Source organism: Neomonachus schauinslandi, chromosome 16, assembly GCF_002201575.2.
Source record: "Neomonachus schauinslandi chromosome 16, ASM220157v2, whole genome shotgun sequence".
NCBI classification, from domain to species: domain Eukaryota; kingdom Metazoa; phylum Chordata; class Mammalia; order Carnivora; family Phocidae; genus Neomonachus; species Neomonachus schauinslandi.
In genome coordinates this window covers 24664124-24683220 of record NC_058418.1, presented here as the reverse complement: position 1 = coordinate 24683220, position 19097 = coordinate 24664124, and the positions used below count along the sequence as shown (strand labels likewise).

The following is a 19097-nucleotide window of genomic DNA, read 5'->3' as shown; positions in this document are numbered from 1 at the left end:
TATTGCTCCATAGCCTACAAAAGGCTTTCGTAAGTATTACCTCATCGTATACTACCTTTTACTCCTTTGAGGAAGGTAGCACCATTTCCTTATTATAAATTAGTAACTGAGATTCAAAAAGGGTAAACAGGCTAGTTATCCATGATTACAAAGCTATTGCATAGGCAGGCAATAGGGGACCTGAATTAGGTTTTATGACAAATTTTACTTTAACCACCGCAAGAGACAATATCAATTTGTGCCCATAAGAAATATACTTATTCACATAGTTTCTAAATAGCTGAGATACTAGAAAGCACAGCTATTACTTAATATCTACTGTTCACATCTCAATTACACTTAACAAAGAGAAGCATTTCTACCAAAACTCTGGAATCAAGTTACACATCTTTGGAAAAGAACAACTGAAACATCTTTTTAGTGTTCTCTTGTGTCACCCGACTTATCTTTTTGAATTATTTGTTGATTTTTGGCAAAACTCATCATCGTGATTAATAATAACTTAGAAACAAGGAGCCTATTGCTCCAAGGTCTATAACAGACAAGGCTTCTGTTGCTAGAGGATTTTTGCTTTTCACTCCTTTATTAAAACTTCATTTCTGGGGGTGCCTGGCTGGCTTAGTCAATAGAGCATGCGACTCTTGATCTTGGGGCGGTGAGTTCAAGCCCCACGACAGGCACAGAGATTACTTAAAAAAATTTTTTTTTTTTAAATTAAAACTTCATTTCTGAATTTAAGAATTGCCACTTGTAGACACTTTCCTTAAAAAGAGTAAATGCAGATTTAGGAAAATCTAAGTAGAGCTATCCATTACATACTTGCTAACATAAAAGATTAAATTTTAAAATGTTAGCACTACTAGTAATATTTCCTGAATGCCTAAGAAGGCTCACGGATAAAAATAGGAGTAATATGGAAAGAGCCAAGATGTCCATCAACAGATGAATGGATAAAGATGTGGTATATATATACAATGGAATATTATGCAGCCATCAAAAAAAAAAGAAATCTTGCCATTTGCAACAACATGGATGGAACTAGAGGGTATTATGCTAAGCTGAATAAGTCAATCAGAGAAAGACAAGTATCATATGATCTCACTGATATGAGGAATTTGAGAAACAAGACAGAGGATCATAGGAGAAGGGAGGAAAAAATGAAACAAGACAAAACCAGAGAGGGAGACAAACTATAAGAGACTCTTAATCTCAGGAAACAAACTAAGGGTTGCTGGAGTGGAGGGGAGTGGGAGGGATGGGGTGGCCCAGTGATGGACACTGGGGAGGGTATGTGCTACGGTGAGCGCTGTGAATTGTGTAAGACTGATGAATCACAGACCTATACCTTTGAAACAAATAATACATTATATTTAAAAAAAAAAAAGGGAAGATAGTAGGAAGGGAAAAATGAAGGGGGGGAAATCGGAAGGAGAGAGGAACCATGAGAGACTATGGACTCTCAGAAACAAACTGAGGGTTTTAGAGGGGAGGTGGGTGGGGGGGATGGGTTAGCCCAGTGATGGGTATTAAGGAGGGCATGTATTGAATGAACACTGGGTGTTATACGCAAACAATGAATCATGGAACACTACATCAAAAACTAATGATGTAGGGGGCGCCTGGGTGGCTCAGTCATTAAGCGTCTGCCTTCGGCTCAGGTCATGATCTCGGGGTCCTGGGATTGAGCCCCACGTCGGGCTCCCTGCTCCACGGGAAGCCTGCTTCTCCCTCTCCCACTCCCCCTGCTTGTGTTCCCTCTCTTGCTGTGTCTCTATCAAATAAATAAATAAAAATCTTAAAAAAAAAAACTAATGATGTAATGTATGATGACTAACATAATAAATAAAATTAAAAAAAAAATAGGAGTAATGCCGACAAAGAGTTGACCCAAATTATGAAACTGGGCATCTGCTATCTATAAAGCGTTCATTTCTTGTCAGACAAATGCCAATGAAACTAATTTGGGATCTTGAAGGAAGAAGCCAGAGAAATCCACACTATGCGGAAATGAAGCCATGTATCCTGAAGAACGTAAGGCTGGAAGAAGACTGGATGACCATCCTGAAATGCATGAAAGGACAGTGTTTACATAGTACTAAATTATTATCCATCTTCACTAAAAAAAACAATGAGTCACTCAAGTCTAGGTAAGCAGGGTGCCCTGAGGTGGCATAAGAGCCAAGTTCTATGCTGCAGGGATAATCCAAAGCTCCTTTAAAAAGGCTCCCGTGTCAGGTAACATGCCTGCACACTAACTAACATGCAGAAGGGAGCGTGCTGTTCAGGGAACTCAACATCTGGCTTTGTTACTTTTTGTGACAAGGAATACAGGGGAACAAATTACTTCTGCTGCTCCTTCAAGACTGAGGCATTGTCACCTGGATGGTCTAAAGGAAACAAAAGACAGGAGTAGAGCCCCTGGCCTTCCCTTTGGGTACCACCACCATTTGGAAAAGCAGGTAACTGGGAGGAAGGGCAGATTTATGTATCGAAATAGAGTAATGTTATGGGTAACTCAATATTTGCATTATCAAAGCTTTTTAAATTTTTAAGAGTGTTTAAATGTCATATTAGAGAAAAAAGACATTTGAAGCTAGTACTAAGGAATGCAGTACAATCTTTCTACACAGATTTTTCTAGTAGCAAACAATATTTCTAGAATAACCAGATGGTCTGGTGGGTCCTTGCTAGAATTCTATGAAAAATTGTCAATGTATGTTTTCTAACTTACATGATTAAATTTTAACATTGCTATTAATTTAAAACAAAGGCAGTGATATGAACATCAAGGATCAGATTACACATCATCTGAATATTAACGATTACTTCCAAGCAGGAGAATTTAATTATTGATGTTTTGGAGGGATTTACATGAAAGAAATTAAAAAACATCCAAAATCTTGCCAGGATATACCAACAAAATGACTAAAATATGCCTAAATCTACTTTTGAAATTCACAGTGTACCCATGGGTAATCACCACACACATACACAGAACTAAAACAAACAAAAAAATCTAACCATGAACACTCTTGCCTCAACCAGTGATCAAATGCCTGGGCACAGAAAGCAAAAAATTGTGCCATAAGCAGAGGCTTAAGGAGTGGGGTCATTATGTCGGGGAACCAGAATTCAACACAATTTATCAGGGTTTACTGAAACTTGAAAAGTATCCAATTCCATGCAAGCAATAACCAAAGCAGATCAGATGGAAGCCAAAATGCTTTCCATGCCTGAGAAATGCGAGGTTTTTACAATGTGGACTAATAAGAGAGTATTATGGGTTTTTTGTTTTGCTTTGTTTTAGGAAGGGAGGGGAAAGATACCAGTTTCCTTTCTGAATTTGAAGACAGTTATAGACTCTCCTTTTAGAAATGTATATAGTCACGAGATTTTGGGTAAGAATAAGGCATTCCTAACCCTCTCAAAATCATTCAGTCAGGAATCCCTAACTGTAAAAAAGGGTAACTGCAGGTAAACAATGGCTCTAAACTAAAAGCATCTCAGGACGAGTTCAGGATAGGAGGCAGGGGCTAGGGAGGTGAGTCTGAAGATAACGATAGCATTTGTTGAGCATATACTATATCCCAGCATTGTCCAATAGAAATATAATGTGAACCACATATGTAATTTTAGTAGCCACATTAAAAAGTAAAAAGAAACAGGTGAAATACTAGTATTTTATTTAACCCTGAACAGCCAAAATAATACCATTCCAACACTTAATCTATGTAAAAATTATTAATCAGCAAAACATTTTACATACTAAATTTTCAAACTCTAGCGTGTGCTGTATAGTTACAGCATGTCTGGGGTGACTAATTGCACTGATTTATCTGGGACTAACGGTGTTTCCTGGGAAACAGGACCTCTACTGCTAAAACTACTTCAATCCTCAGGGAACCGGGGCTGTTGGTCACTCTAGTATCTCAGTTTGGACCAGGCACATGTGGCTAGTGGCTACAGTACTGGACTACTATCTATCAAGCATGGCACAAAGATTATTTCACTTAATTCGTAACGCACCTAAGAAATGGATACTGTTAGGTTCCAATAGGCACAGGGTGTCTCACCCAAAGACATACAACTTGGGCCATGGTGTAGGGCAATCTAGTGGTAAGCTTGGGGCGTAAGAAAAGAAATGTTAAGATATGAAAGAAAGCAGATAGGAGATGAGAAAGTTCCAGAAAGGGAGACAAGGGAATATGTGAATAGGAAGGGAGGGTAAAAGAGAAGGGGCAGGCAGAGAATTTGGAAGATAGGCACCCCAAAAAATAATGAAAAGGGTAGTGCGGATTAGGATAGCACAGGAAAAAGAAAACGTGTGGAGTACCAAGTGTCTCACTTAAGAGGGCAAAAAAGACCGGGAGGAAGGGAATAAAGGATAAGAAAGAGGAGGGGCCTGGAAAGTTAAGAGCACTGGGCTAAGATCGGAAGACCTGGGGGGCGGGGAGGAGAACTTAAATTAACAGCGGCAGCTAACTGCAGAATTTTCATTACTTCATGAGTTATGCCCTTTAACAGTAACAAGACAGACATCCGTCACCCCCATTTCACATGGGAGGTAGCTGAAGAGGCAGACCCGAGCCGCGAAGGCCGTCCGCGAGGAGCCTCGGCGCCCCGAGACCGCGCCCGGCCTGGGCCGGGGTCCGGAGAGGAGGCAGCGCCGCCCGCCGCCGCCGCCACGGGGGCCGCCCGGCCTACCTGTGCAGCGGCGGCAGGTCCTGCGCGTCGCTGGCGGGGTCGGGCGTATTGGGGATCACCCCCAGGATGGTGCTCTGCAGCGACGTGCCCTTAAGCAGGCGGCTCCGCACCAGCTGCAGGTTGCGAGCCGAGTCTACGCTGGTGCGCATGGTGGAGCCGGGCAGTAGCACGCCCTCGTTGGTGAGCAGCAGCGGGAGGCGTCCGGGGATCTGGATGGGGCTCACCGACGACATGGCGACAGCTGTTCGCACTGAGGGGCTGTCAAAGAGGGCAGAGCCCACAGCTCTGCGCGACCTCGACAACCCCGACCAAAGGTCCCAGCCGCACGCGCCGCGCGCCGGCGCGCCGGCCCGCCGCCACTTCCGGCTCCGCGCTACGGCCCGCCCCCGGGCTCAAACCCCGCAGCTTCGCGCTGCCCACCTCCCGGAGCCGCCCGGTAGAGTGCGCGCGTGCCGTAAGTGTACGAGGACAGGCGCACTCCAGCCCCGTGCGACCTTCGTCCTCGGCGAGGCGGGCTCTTCCATTTTCTCCTTAGGCTCAGCCTCAGGACCGTCCCCTGGAGAGAGGATCATGTTTAAATTATATCCACTTGAAATGTTTTTAACTTTTCATTCGAATTGATTTTAGATTTACAAAAATTTTGCAAAAAAATATTCCCACAGTTCAATTATAAAAACCAGAAATTAACATCACTGTTATCTAACCTATAAACCTTGCACAAATTTTGCCAGTTTTCTCACTAATGTCCTTTTTTTCTGACCCAGGATCCCACTTTATATTTAGTTGTGACGTCTCCTCAATACATGTGTGTGTATATGTGTATATATATATATATATATATATACATATATATGTTTAAATCTGTGAACTTTTAAAGAGCATTGGTCCATTATTTTGTAGAATGTCCCTCAATTTGCTTGGAAACAACATTATACATTTTTGGCAGAAAGACTATACAGAAGAGATGTGGCCTTCTTCCTGATACATGATGGTTGAAATGTATTATTAATGGTGATTTTGACCTTGATTACTTGGTAAAGGAGGTATCTGCCAGGCTTCCCTATTGTGAGTTAAAATATTTCTTTTTATAAGTAATACATATATTGTAGGGAGTTAATATTACATTTATTAATTGGAATTCTGTAAGAAAAAGCTGCACATTTCCCTCATTTATTTACTTATTCAATTTTTTTATGTTATTAAGGGTTCACAGATTTTTTTTTTATGGGTTATAACCCAATAATATCATGTATCTCGTCACTTAAATTGTTTTAGATTTGGCCATTAGGAGCTTCTTCACGTTGGGATTTGACTTGGGTTTGGCTATAGGTTGAAGATGGAAAATTCTTCCTATGAAGTCCAGCAATGCTCTCAGAATCCAAGAGGGAATTGAAAGTCCATTTAAATCAACAGGCATTCACTGAGGGACTGCTAAGTACAAGGTCCCGGGCTAATTGTGGAGGGGTAAAGAGTATAACATAAGACAAGCTCCTACCCTTGTGTATCTCTTGGCCAGAGGGACAGCCTTGTAGATGGCTGAGTCTGATACAGGGGAGGTGGAACTGTGTGTTTCTGTGTGTGCTGCAGATAAGGGACAGGAGAAGGTAGGTATACAAGCAGTTATATAAGGCCGTGGTGGAGACAGAAATGCAGGAACTTGGATGCTCCTGCCTAAAGCTCTTTCTCTAACATTATCCCAACTTTCTTTCATTCACTAAGCAATATATTTGGAATACCTACTATGTACTGGATATTATTTTAGGTGCTGGGGATATGTCAGTGAACAAGACAGGCAAGGTTACTGCTTTCATGGAGCTGAACTTCTAGTGAGGGAAACAAACAATGAACAAGGAGAGTAATTTTGGGTGGTGGTAAGTCCTTTAGATGGTCAGAGAAGGACTCACTAGACAGATGACATTTGAACAGGGCCCTGTGCATGAAGAGGTAGCAATGCAAAGCTCAGGGCAGGGGTGCCCAGGGGGTGCTGTTCCAGGCCAAAGAAACAACAACTGCAAAGATTTTGTGGCCGGAATGAATTTTGGATATTTGAGAAAACTGCTCCTGGAATTTAGTGCTAGTGGGGCCTGGTGGTTTGGCTGAGATAAGAGAAGTGGCAGGATCAGGTAACAGACGGCTGTGTACGAGGTAAAAAGATGGGGTAAGGAGTCTAGTAAGAAGTCAGGGTTTTACTCTAAGCCTGATGCAAGCCATTGGCAGTTTCAAGGTGCAGAATATCTTTTCTGGTTTATGTTTTCAAGAGACCATTTTGGCTGCTGTGTGGAGAATGCAATGTAATGATTTAAGGTCAGAGGCTGGGAAGCTAGTTATGAGGTGGTGACATTTGTCCAGGCAAGAGATAATGAGGACTTAGACTGGAAGCTATACGTTTGACTGTAGCTTCAACAGAATATGCTGATGGATTGGACATGACGAATGAAGGAAAACAGTTGTCAAGGATATCTCCTACACTGGGGCTTGAGCCACCAGGCCTAGAGAGAAGTTGAGCTGAAGATCCTGGATACAGTAAGCAAGCTCTGGACCATTTCTCTGGATGTGCATTATGTACCCTACCCTGTGGTAGACTCCGGGGAGATGTAGAGATAAAAAAAGATTGGCCCAGGTCCACAAGAGCTTACCTTTTCATCAAGGCCTCTCTAAGGGCAAGATGGAGGAGGCCCAGTTTTTGAGGCTCCTTGTATTTAACAAAGAAATTAAAAAACCATCTTATAAACGTCGTGATATATTTTTTAAACACTCATGTTTAATGCTTTTGATCTACACACTTACACTCCTGCCCCCATAACAACAATAACAACAAACAAAATTGGTATTCTATTCACATAATAATTGCTGGATTTATTTTTTTTTAAAGATTTTATTTATTTATTTGAGAGAGAGAATGAGAGAGAGAGAGAGCACATGAGAGGGGGGAGGGTCAGAGGGAGAAGCAGACTCCCTGCTGAGCAGGGAGCCCGATGCGGGAGGACTCGATCCTGGGCCTCCAGGATCATGACCTGAGCCGAAGGCAGTCGCTTAACCGACTGAGCCACCCAGGCGCCCTGGATTTATTTTTTTAAATACAAATTCACACTGCACTAAGGAAGCTGTGCTGTGGGAATGGATCCATGCTTAAATTGCTTGCTTGATAAACAACTTCTTTTAATCCTGTGACTGTATGTCTGTAATGGGATGTGGCAGCCAACCTGGGAAAGCATCAAAAATCTAAATGTGAGGTCTTCAGTGACCATGTGGATTTCCTGGCTCCTTCTTTGACAGGCTCTGCATCTACATCATTTATTTATCCTTCACATATTTATTAAGCATCTACTGTGTGCTGAGAACTATTCTAGTTTCACAGATACATCAACGAACAAGACAAACAAGGTCCCTGGTTTCAAAGAGCTGATATTCTAGGGAGGTGGGCAGAAAATAAATAAGCCAAGAAAGAAAGAAATGGCAATTTGAGAAAATGGTAAGTGAAGCAAATAAAGCAGGAAACTATGATAGAAAGAGGAGTACAATGTTCACCGGGGAGGTCTGGGAAGGTTACTCCCAGGAGGTGGTGTTTGAGCTGAGACTTGAATGATGAGAATGGACCAGCTCCACGAGGAGCTGGAAGGAGAATGTTCTTGGCGGAGATTAGGACTAGCACAAAGATCAGGGTGGGGAGGAGTTTCCCAGTTTCTGGAACAGAGGAGAAGGCCAGGCATTGGGATGTGGGGATTCAGCAGTCAGGAAGATACCAGTGATGGCCTCCAGAAGCTGTTGGAACTAGCAGAAGGAAATGAACCTCAGAGCAGGGAAAGTTGACGAGCACAGGGTGTAAATGGACTGGAAGGGAGAGGTACAGGAATAAGGTCTAATCATCTAAACCTCTTGGGAGGCTGGCTTGCCGGTGTCTCTGCACCTTGCCCTGGATACTGTCCTTACCCTCTGGCATACCTTCTAGACTTAGACACTACATCCTGCTGGATAAAGGGGTAAGAACAATGAGGAAGTAAGTTAGCTACTCCAGACGGCCCAGCCCATGCCACACAGGAGCGGCCCCCCTCCTGTTTCCAGACTGTTTGGTCATATGCAAATGGCCCATGTCTAAACCAAGTTTATAATCATGATTTTTTCCCCCCAGGGATGGGGAAGAGCACAGGGCTGGGAACGTCTGTTTCCTCTCTGTTTTATTCCCGACACATCCTGGTCTCCACCCTCACCGCAGTGATGGTCTCGCCACTAATCAGAATGAATAAACTTGCACTCTGGTTCTTCCCAAGAGGAAGCTGGGAGGCCAGGGAACCTCTCAAGGACTGCCAAAGGAAGTTCTAAAGGAATTCCCTTGGCCAGTCAAAGAAGCAAAGGTGGGCCTCATCGATTGGAAGGTGGCCCGCACTAATGTGTGACTGAGCTGCAATTTTGTTTAAATGAGCAATTCGTGTTCTGCAAACATATATCCATCATACATGCTTACATTTTCTTCATCTTCATTTGTTTTACTTTTCCCTGTTATTAGTTTCTTGGACAAATGGCGTATAAAAATGGGTCACACCTTTGAAACCCTCTTTGTATCTCTCCGCAGGGGTGTAAAAATAAACCAGGTTGGCAAATCAGACCAGAGTTGAAAGGTGAGAGAACATCCAATATCCTTATTTCGTCTCTAAGAACATAGTCTTCCTCATGAGCCCCTAAACTGCTGGTTAATGAAGAGAAAATACGTGTTCATGTTTACCATTGTAAGCTCTTGTTTAATCCAGTCATTTAAATAGTTCCTTTAAGTTACTCTCAGCAAAGGATCAGTCTCAGAGCTATTGCCTGGCAGAGGACGAGTCAGGGTCCCAGGCACAGTGTCCTCTGCTCCTTGGCTTTTCCAAGCAATGTCTTTTGTCCACCTGGTCACTGCCTGCCCTGCTGTCTTTGGAGGGTCTGTACTGATGCATTTTGGCTTGCTTGTGGCCTGGCGGTGTTCCCAGGGATGCCAGGCCTCTGTGAGCCCCATACTCCACTCCCAAGACCTTTCCGTGACTCTCATTTATTTGCAGTGTGGTTAGCCCACTAGGCCCCCTCAGAAAAGCCCTCACCTAGACTTTCAGCTACTTCTTGTTCCCCTCTGCACCAAGGGAGCCAGGAAAGCTAACCCCCAGGTACAGCCAGCACTAACTTAGGAGGGAATTAGAAAAAGCTGCCTCTGGTGGGAGAAGGATTTAGAAAAAAGGCACCATGTTTTCCAGATGGATCAGCAGTGGTCTGCTGGAGCCTGTTCATACTGGCTGAGGAGAACAAACTGTCACATTTGAGGAATTCTGAGAGCCCAGTTGTTAAACACAAACATTATTGAAATTAAATTATATAAACTTGCAATTAAATATATGATATCAAAGACAAAGGTAATACTCAAAATGTACCACTTCCTAGTTATTTTACTGCATTTTACTATTATTTACATTTTGAAATTATTTATTTCTATTGCATCTGTAGGGTGGAAATACTGTAGAATGGTGTATCACTATGTCTCTCTTCCCACCTTCATATTCAGTGGTCACGTGGGTAGCTTGAAATCAGCCGCGGTGGGAATATTTACACCACACACAAAAAAAAATTTAAAAAGCTTATAAAGCAGGGCTGTTTTATTATTTTGTTGATTATCTAGGCTGAAGAAATAAATGCAGGAAATGTTAATAATGCAGATTAAATCTACAAGTGTGTGGTGCCTAAAACCATTACGTTGTGAAGAGCACAAGAAAAATGAGGAAGTACTGTTTCAGTATTGACAGACTATTCAGGTCACTGACAGATGAGTGAAGATCCAACCACAGACATCTTTGATGTTTCATTTTCCTCTTAGTTATTAAGGTAAAGCCAAATGTCAAGCAGCATTCATGTTGGATCTACACTCAACCACCAATTGCAACACTAGGTTAGTTACAGATACAAACATCTCTCAGCACACCAGTGATGCAGCCGCTTGCCAAGTCCATGACTTGCAATCTAGAATTTGTTGGCTTCCGCCTCTGCCCCTGCCATTCCCTCCACTGGAAACCTTTGTGTAGTGAATAAACTGTACTGCAGTACACTGTGGTCCTGGCGCCAAGGACTTCTGTTGAGTTATGCCAATTTTACTTTAATGTGTCTGTGTCCTAGACTGAGTCCCAGCAGCCAGAAACCTCGTTTCTTCCCAGAGTCTTAAACAAAGAGTGTGTGACATTCTCTCTCTTTCTTCTTCTCCACCATCCCTGACAGATTCACTTCTTTTTTTAATTTTTATTTAAATTCAATTTAATTAATATATACCGTATAATTAGTTTCAGAGGTAGAATTCAGTGATTCATCAGATGTATGCAACACCCAGTGCCCATTACATCAGGTTTCCTCCTTAATGCCCATCACCCAGTTACCCCATTCCCCCCTCCCACCACCCCTCCAGCAACCCTCTGTTTCCTAGAGTTAAGAGTCTCTTATGGTTTGCCTCCTCTGTTTTCTTCTTATTTTATTTTTCCTTCCCTGTTTTGTTTTGTCGATCTGTTTTGTTTCTTAAATTCCACATATGAGTGAAATCATAATGGTATTTGTCTTTCTCGGATTGACTTATTCTGCTTTCACTTCTACCATCGCATGGCAAGTAAGCCTTGTGGCCTGATGCCCTGGCTGGGGAATCTGTCTGGCATGCTCTATAGCAGAATTCCAGAAACGGAGTCCACCAGTCGCAACCATGTGATTTGCTGAAAGGAAGTGGGCTGGGAGGAAACGGGTTCTTCTCCCAAGACTGGTTAGTCTGCAAGTCTATTTACTTGAAGCACAATCCAATATTTGAACATCAAGAGCTACATTTGAATACCAGAACCGATTACATAATTTGCGGGGCCCGGTGCAAAATGAAAATGTGGGCTCCTTGTTCAAAATTATTAAGCATTTCAAAATGGTGACAGCAGGGCCTTAACCAAGCCTGGACCTTTCTGAATACAAGGCTCTGGGAGGCACTGGTCATACCCCATGATGCTGGCCCTGTTATATACTCTTTTTCCATTCTTTCAGAAATATTCCTAATTACTGTCCCCTCTCCTAACCCAGGCACATGGATATTCTGGGCGTGAATCACATATTCAGAAAGGCAAAAATAAAAAGCATTTTAATATATTTTAAAAATACCTTGAGTTATTTAAGTTTCTTAAATTGTGTCCAGCTCTACTCTCTGAGTCTGTGAAAGCTAAGAATCAGAGTTAATAGTAAAATTGCATTTCTTTTATGTATTTATCCATCCATTTATTGTTTATTTATTGACTACCTGTTATCTTCCTAGCACTGTCCCAGGCTCCACGGATTCAATAGTGAGCAAAACAGACATGTCCCTGTCCTTGTGAGGCTCTCTATTTAGAGCAGGAAATGAACTCTAAACAAATAATGATTTACACAAATATATAATTACAAACTGGGATAAGAGAAGTAGCATGGTTTTATGAGTAGGCCTGGCCCAAGGTTATGGGGTTGAGATTGGGTGGTTAGAAAAGTTTTCCCCAAGTGATCTTGAGCTGAGGCCCGAGTAGATGTTTAAAAAGAGGGAGGCAAGCCCATCCCAGGCAGAGGGAAGAGCAGCAACTGGGACAGTGGCCCAGTCTCCTGCGTGACCCTGGCCCGCTCCCTGCAGGGGGATGTCCCCCTCTCCTGACTGCTTAGGGTTGAATCTAAGCTGCTCTTACCTGCTGCCTTTTCAGATTCTCTGATTCAGGGAAACGAAGGATTGGCAAGACAGCTGAAAATGACCAGGAGGAGTATATGCTGGGTCCCCAGATCTTCTGGTGGCCTTGGGAATCTCGGCACGGACATGAGCAATGACATGGTTTCAGGGCTTAGCTACGTAAGTAGGTCTACTTTGCATTAAAATACCAGGAAACTGAATTGACAGGGTATTCTCAATGTTCACAAATTAGATTAGAAAATTTTGTCCCATATTATTCAACCTTGACTTCTTTTAATAGATCTCAAGCTTCTGCAATTAGATGAATCATAATCCTTGGTCATGACATACCTTCCTGGTCTATCTATCTATCTATCTATCTATCTATCTATCTATCTATCTATCATCTATTACCTATTTATCTATGTATTTACTTATAACTATAAATCCATCATCAACTCACCAGCTTGAACCTTGACAATCACACCCAGCTATTAGATGCCCCCCTCCACTTCACTCCCCAATTTCCCTACCTGAAGTAATCACTCTCCTGAATCTTTTCTCGTCAATCCCTTACTATGCTTTTAAGATAGTATTATTTATTCTATACGAAGTCCTAAAGATAATATTTTTAAAAAATTTTAGTTGTTTCCCACTTTATCAAAGGGTCACATGTAACTTTGGGGGGTTACATTCTTACTTCTTGATTTCTTTTTAGTAAGTTTACCCTCAGAGGGTGACTTGGTCTCACATTCTGTGGGTGACTATAGCTCCCTTTATTCTTGTGTAAAGTGCGTATCACAGATTAAAACCTGGGGAAGTGGGTTGGCCTGCCCAGAGTCACCCCGTGAATGTAGGCAGAACCAAAGCTGGGACCCAGTTGTCCTGAGTCTTGGCCCACTGCTTATTCTCTACCCAGCAACCTTTCTTTTATTTATTTTTTAATTGAGGTATAATTGACATAAAACATATTAGTTTCAGGTGTACGACATAATGATTCAATATTTGTATATAGTGTGAAAGAGTTATTACAACATAACAGCCACCACCTCATATAATTATAATCTTTTTTCTTGTGATGGGAAATTTTAAGATCTACTCTTAACAGCTTTCAAACCTACAATGCAGCGTTTTAACTGTAGTCACCATGCTGTACATTACAGCCCCATGATATTTATTTTATTTTTTAAATTTCATTTTATGATGATGATGACGATGATGATGATGATGATGTTCAGTTCCCACGACATCTATTTTTTAACTGGAAGTTTGTAACTTTTGACCCCCTTTGCCCATTTTGCCCAAACCCCACCCCCACCTCTGCCAACCCCCAATCCGTTCTCTGAGCGCTTCATTATTGTTGTGTTTAGGTTCCACATACAAGTGAGATCATACAGTGTTTGTCTTTCTCTGTCTGACTCTAGCAGCCTTTCTTTAGGAAGCTGGATGTAGGAAGGTCCATTGTCCTTGGGTGGCTGGTCTAACACTCCAGAATAGTATTTATGAGATCGGTCGGGAAGCTGACTTCTTTCGGTTTTTCTTTCCCAAGAATACTTACACTCTAGGAGACGGCCCCTGGAGCCAGCAGGTGAGGAAGCCTGAGGCACCAGGGATGGCGACAGTCCTCCCTTGGGGGAAATATGATGCTGCCTGGAGAACGATGATTCCCTTCCATCCCAAGCCAAAGTGAGTTCTGAGGGGGAGGCGAGGGGCAGTAGCCTTCAGGACAATGTTCCTCAGACCCTAACACCTACACCCTTCCCAAAGATGTCTCCACATGTCTCCACACAGTCATGTCACCTACCAGAGCCAGATACCTCCAGAGCAGCCTGAGGCACATCAGGGAGGCAGAGTCAGCTCATTCACTCACTCGTTCGGTCATTCATTCATTCATCCATCCAACAAGGATTCATTGAGCACCTACATGTGCCAGGCACTGTGCTAGACCTCAGGGGAACAGCAGTAAGCAAGACAGACATGATCCTTGCCCATCATGGACCACACATTGGGGGGGAAAGAGAATAAGCAAGTAGACTCCTAACCTAAACATGGTTATAAGCTCCTTGAAGGTATTATGAAGAAGTGTGGGGGTGCTGAGGGACAATGGAACAGCGACAGCTTGGTAGGTTCTTGGTACTTAAGCTGTGCCCTGGAAGATAAACAAGAATCTACTAGGCCAGAGTAAAGGAAGAATGATCTGGGCAGAGGGACCAGCATGTGCCAAGACCCCATCTTGAGGTGGAAAGAACGCAACATGACATGTCCAGGAACTGAGGAGGCCAGTGTCACTGGAGTCATGTGTGATAAGGGATGTGGCATGAGATGAGACTGCAGAGGGATGCAAGTCTCCACAGGGCACATTCAGTATGTTGGTCTTCATTCTAAGAGAAATGAGGATTGTTGAAAGGGCCCAAATGCCCTATGGTGTTACCCTTAAACTTAGGAGTTAAAGAAATTCAATGTATCCTTGTCCAGTAAAGCATAGTTGAAAACAACCATCCTCCAATGTCTTTGGGACTCATACAGTCTTGCTCTCGGGGGCCTGCACATAACTCATTTATTCATCATGTATGGACAGGACCTTAACATTCCTCTAGGCTGATTCTTCAGCATTTTGTCACCAGGACTCCATTTTGTATGTACAATCCTCTCTTCTCTCTCTCATGTTTGCTAAGATTTTTTTTTAAATTTTTTTTTCATGTTTGCTAAGATTTTATCTATCAAAGAACTGCCGTTGTTTTCCTATTTTTAAAAAACTTGAGGTCCCCTCACTACTAGCTACATTGTTCCCACAGGATTGCTGTCATCTCCACTGAGAACAAAGAACCTGGGTACTTAGTGGGCCTGGGTCGCCTCATCTAGAGAAACACACTGCTCCTCTCAGGCCTTTGGAGTGGCGGCACCAGCTCACAGACTCTTGCCCTTTCCCTGCAATCACACATGGCCCCACATATCTGGTGGTACCTGGTACAGATCCCCATCCTCTCTTCAGTCCCTTCTCTCTCCAGCCTTGTCCAGAAGGTACAGCTTGGGGAGGGGGGGGCGATGGACAGTGAGGAGGGGAAGGGCCACCCAGTGGAGAAGAGCCCGTAGTCCAGAACGAAACAAAAACATCCCATGTGTTTGGCATTTTTGTCTTCTCATCTTTCTCCCCAAGTCTTCTTTTTAATGGGATTTTCTTCAGATCGAAACACACAGCTTATTAAAGGCAACTTTGAAAAAAAGAGTAGAAATTACTCACAATGCCAACACCCTCATCCAATTATTATTTCTGTATTTGTGAATCATTTCCAAGGATATGACCTTATCATTCTTATTACTTTTTATTCCATTTTTATTGTCTTTATGAAAATTACATAAGCAAAATATAGAAAATGTGAAACAGTGAGAATCTCTTTTCCTGTACTTTTACCAATTCTAATCCCTTTGTCAAAGTCAACCACTATTAATAATTATATATACACATTTACATATGTATATACACATTTATGTATTTATAATATGTATACACACATTTATGTATTTATAAATGCATATATACATTTATATATTTATGTATTATATGTATATGTGCATTTATGTTTTTATATGTACACATTTATATCAAATTCTTAATAGTGGTTGACTTTATATATAGTTTTGTTTGCCTTCTCTCATTTCTTCCTTTTTTTATATGTCAAAATATACTGAATTTCTTGACCTGCAAGTAGCCTTTTTTTTCTTGCTTACTATGCTTAGAGCTCTTTCCATATTCTACATACAGATCGAGTCTATTTTTGGACACTTCTGCATTGCTTTCCACATATCCTACTTCTTTTCTTTCTTTTTAAGTCATTCCCCTATTGATGGGTGTTTTTGTTGTTTCTGTTTTTTAATTATCACACATAATAGAGTAATGGGAAAAAAAAAAACATACTGTTTTGTATATCCAGATGACCACACTGTGGTTTTTACATAATATATAATTTATCCCTGCAAAATCTTGCTCTTGGCTTAATTTTCTGTCTTTAGAGCCTATATCATAAGGGCAACTACAGGGGCACCTGGGTGGCTCAGTGGGTCGAATGTCTGCCTTCGGCTCAGGTCATGATCCCAGGATTCTGGGATCAAGCCCGGAGCCTCAGGTCAGGCTCCACACTCAGCAGGGAGTCTGATTCTCCCTCTCCCTCTCCCTCTGCCCCTCCCCCTGCTCGTGCTCTCTATCTCACATGCTCTCTCTCTCTTACGTGTTTGCTCTCTTTCTCAAATAAATAAATAAAATCTTAAAAAAAAAATAAGGGCAACTATATGACCTGTGACTTCTCTGCTAGGTTTCCTGCCCCACAACCCCTGGATGATGCTGGCCTGTTCTCATACCTCACGTTGTCATGGCTGACCCCACTCATGACCCTAGGTTTACAGAAAAACTTGGATGAGAACGCCATCCCCCAGCTGTCAGTACATGATGCCTCAGACAAAAATGCTAAAAGGTAAAGTCATATTGGGCAAGCCACTGGATTGGTTAGAGATCATGTCCTGCAGGATTGGTGACCAGAGATTCTAGAGAGTAGCAGGTAGGGCCCATCTTTAGACAACCAAAGAATATCAGCTCTTCCTTGGTATCAAGAGGCCTCACTGTAGTTCATGAACCCCCTGAAATGGCATACAAATTTTATACATATGGGCTAGAGACTTTTGTCTGGAGCAAGGATTCATATCTTTTATCAGATTTCCCTAAGGATCCAGGACCCCGAGAAAGTTAGAAATTATTGCTTCTTGTTCATTTTGCTTTTTCTTCTGGATCAGGCAGTTATCTGTGTCACTCATCATTAAATTTGGGGTTAAGGGACTAGTCTCTGAATCCTTAAGTCATCACTAACTAGTTGTGTGATTGAGTTTCCTGTACCACCTACTTCACAAGGTAATATGAGGATTAAGTGGGGAGTGGGGAATGAATAAGTGATTTCAAATGTTTTGTGCTCATGTTCCTACCTCCACCTACTTCATGAGAGACGCCAGGTAGAGAATGGCATTTTCCAAATATGTTCCAGTAAATGGTTGTCCCATAAGAACTTCCCTGAAAGGAGAATTCCTTGGTCAAGGGAGTTTGAGAAACGTGGCATATTATTGCCAGGTCTCAGAGATTAGTTTACAAAGCAAATTAGTGTACTGAGGGCACTGAGAAAACAAAAGCTGGTTCAACTTTGACCCACTGCTTCTCAGAATTATTCAGTAAAAGAAAAAAAAAGTTTTCAGGGAGCACCTACCTCTTGCATCATGCCGGATATTGGTCTGAACCTCACTGCTTACCAGCTATGATGTCAGGCAAGTCACTTACCCTTACAGACACCCTGCGTCCTTATGCATAAAATAATGGATCATAAAAATGATCTCGTGGTCTTTCATAGGATTGTTGTAAGAGTCAAAAGAGATGATGAATTCAGTTTAAAGCACATGGAAAGATGCTCGGTGCATAATAGGCAACCAGTTAGATGTTTGGTTGTTCTTTAACCATTGTGAGTACAGGGTTTCCTGATTTATGTCTCTTCACTTTGAGTGCACTGATTCTGCTGTTTTTATTCTATAACTCACCATGTCTGTCTACGAATACTTTTATCATCACGCCACTTTGGGACATTTATTTGAAAAAATAATGATCCATGCATTCCCACCTTTAGAGACGCTTCTTTCTCTGTGTTCCCCATTAAACAGGCAGAATTCTGGGGTGCATCTTCCCTAGCCCCTCAGAAGAACTGCTTTGACTTCCATGAGGATTTGCCGACAAACTGCCAGCCATTACCGTCACCACCACGGTCATTAGCCCAGTGGCAGAGTCAACATTATCACCACCATCATCTTCAGTATTACTATCATAATTCTCCATAGTGTTCATCGTTCTGTAGTTACAGAGCATTTCCCCATCCATCACCTCCTTTGGCCATCACAAGTAAACAGGGCATATGCTATTTTCCCCATTTTACACGTGAAGAGATTGAGGACTAAGAGAAGTAAAATGATGTTCTCAGAGTTATATAGCTAATGAAGGGAGGAAGGCAAGTCTGAAAGCAAGTCTTCTGAATCTGGTAATCATGGCCAGAAATTGATATGGTTGCTAGGTGAGCTGAGGGCAGGCTGCGGGACACTTGGATTTGTTTAGTCAAAGTAGAACCTACTCTAGAGCTTTTTGTCTCTGTGGATTAGGTTATATGTGGAGGTAGAGCTGGAACAAGAAGAGGTGGCCCCATGGTTTGACCTGAGTAATACTGCCCACTAGCAATAAAATCCTCTAACACATATGGGTGTCATGGAGACATTTTTGGTTTATTGACCTAGGGCCCAGACTACCGCCCCACCCCCTGCAAGTTATCTGGCTCACACCGATGGGCATGGCATGGGGCAGTTGTTTTATAACTCAGGAAGGAAGAAGCAGCCTGGGGTTTTGATGGCAGGTGAGGAAATGTAGGACAGGAAAATTCTCATGTTGTTTGTTCCTTTCTGGCTTTAAGCTGGGCATGAGTGTCCATGGCTGCAGGAGTAAGGAGTAGAAAGGGCTAGAACTGCCTGCCATGAGAGACCTGGTGACAGAAGATGAGAACCAGAAGCTGATAGAGCTGTTCGAGAACATTGACGAGCTGTGCTGCTCTCAGGCCCTGGGCACGAGGGGCGGCCCACCATGCTCCTGCTCTGTGAGGAGTGGAAGCTTCAGAGAGTCCTGGAGTCTCTTGGCATAGTCCTTGATGTTCTCATCATGGGC

The 19097-nt window shown here is 42.5% G+C and overlaps 2 protein-coding genes across 3 annotated transcripts in view; one reads left to right on the top strand and one right to left on the bottom strand.

The window, feature by feature from the left end:
- Positions 1–5054, bottom strand: part of LONP2 (lon peptidase 2, peroxisomal) — a 100711-nt gene extending 95657 nt beyond the window's left edge. The window contains exon 1 of one of the 2 annotated variants that reach the window (XM_021705833.2): positions 4705–5054. In XM_021705833.2, the coding sequence (XP_021561508.1) occupies positions 4705–4937 (233 nt within the window). In that variant the 5' untranslated portion in view covers positions 4938–5054. The remainder of the gene's footprint in view (positions 1–4704) is intronic. The other variant, XM_044922084.1, reaches the window with a different exon arrangement.
- ABCC11 (ATP binding cassette subfamily C member 11) overlaps positions 2256–19097 on the top strand; it is a 64673-nt gene continuing 47831 nt past the window's right edge. The window contains exons 1-5 of the mRNA XM_021705834.1: positions 2256–2459; positions 9275–9320; positions 12402–12544; positions 13914–14050; positions 16675–16833. Of these exons, the coding sequence (XP_021561509.1) occupies positions 12446–12544; positions 13914–14050; positions 16675–16833 (395 nt within the window). The 5' untranslated portion in view covers positions 2256–2459; positions 9275–9320; positions 12402–12445. The remainder of the gene's footprint in view (positions 2460–9274; positions 9321–12401; positions 12545–13913; positions 14051–16674; positions 16834–19097) is intronic.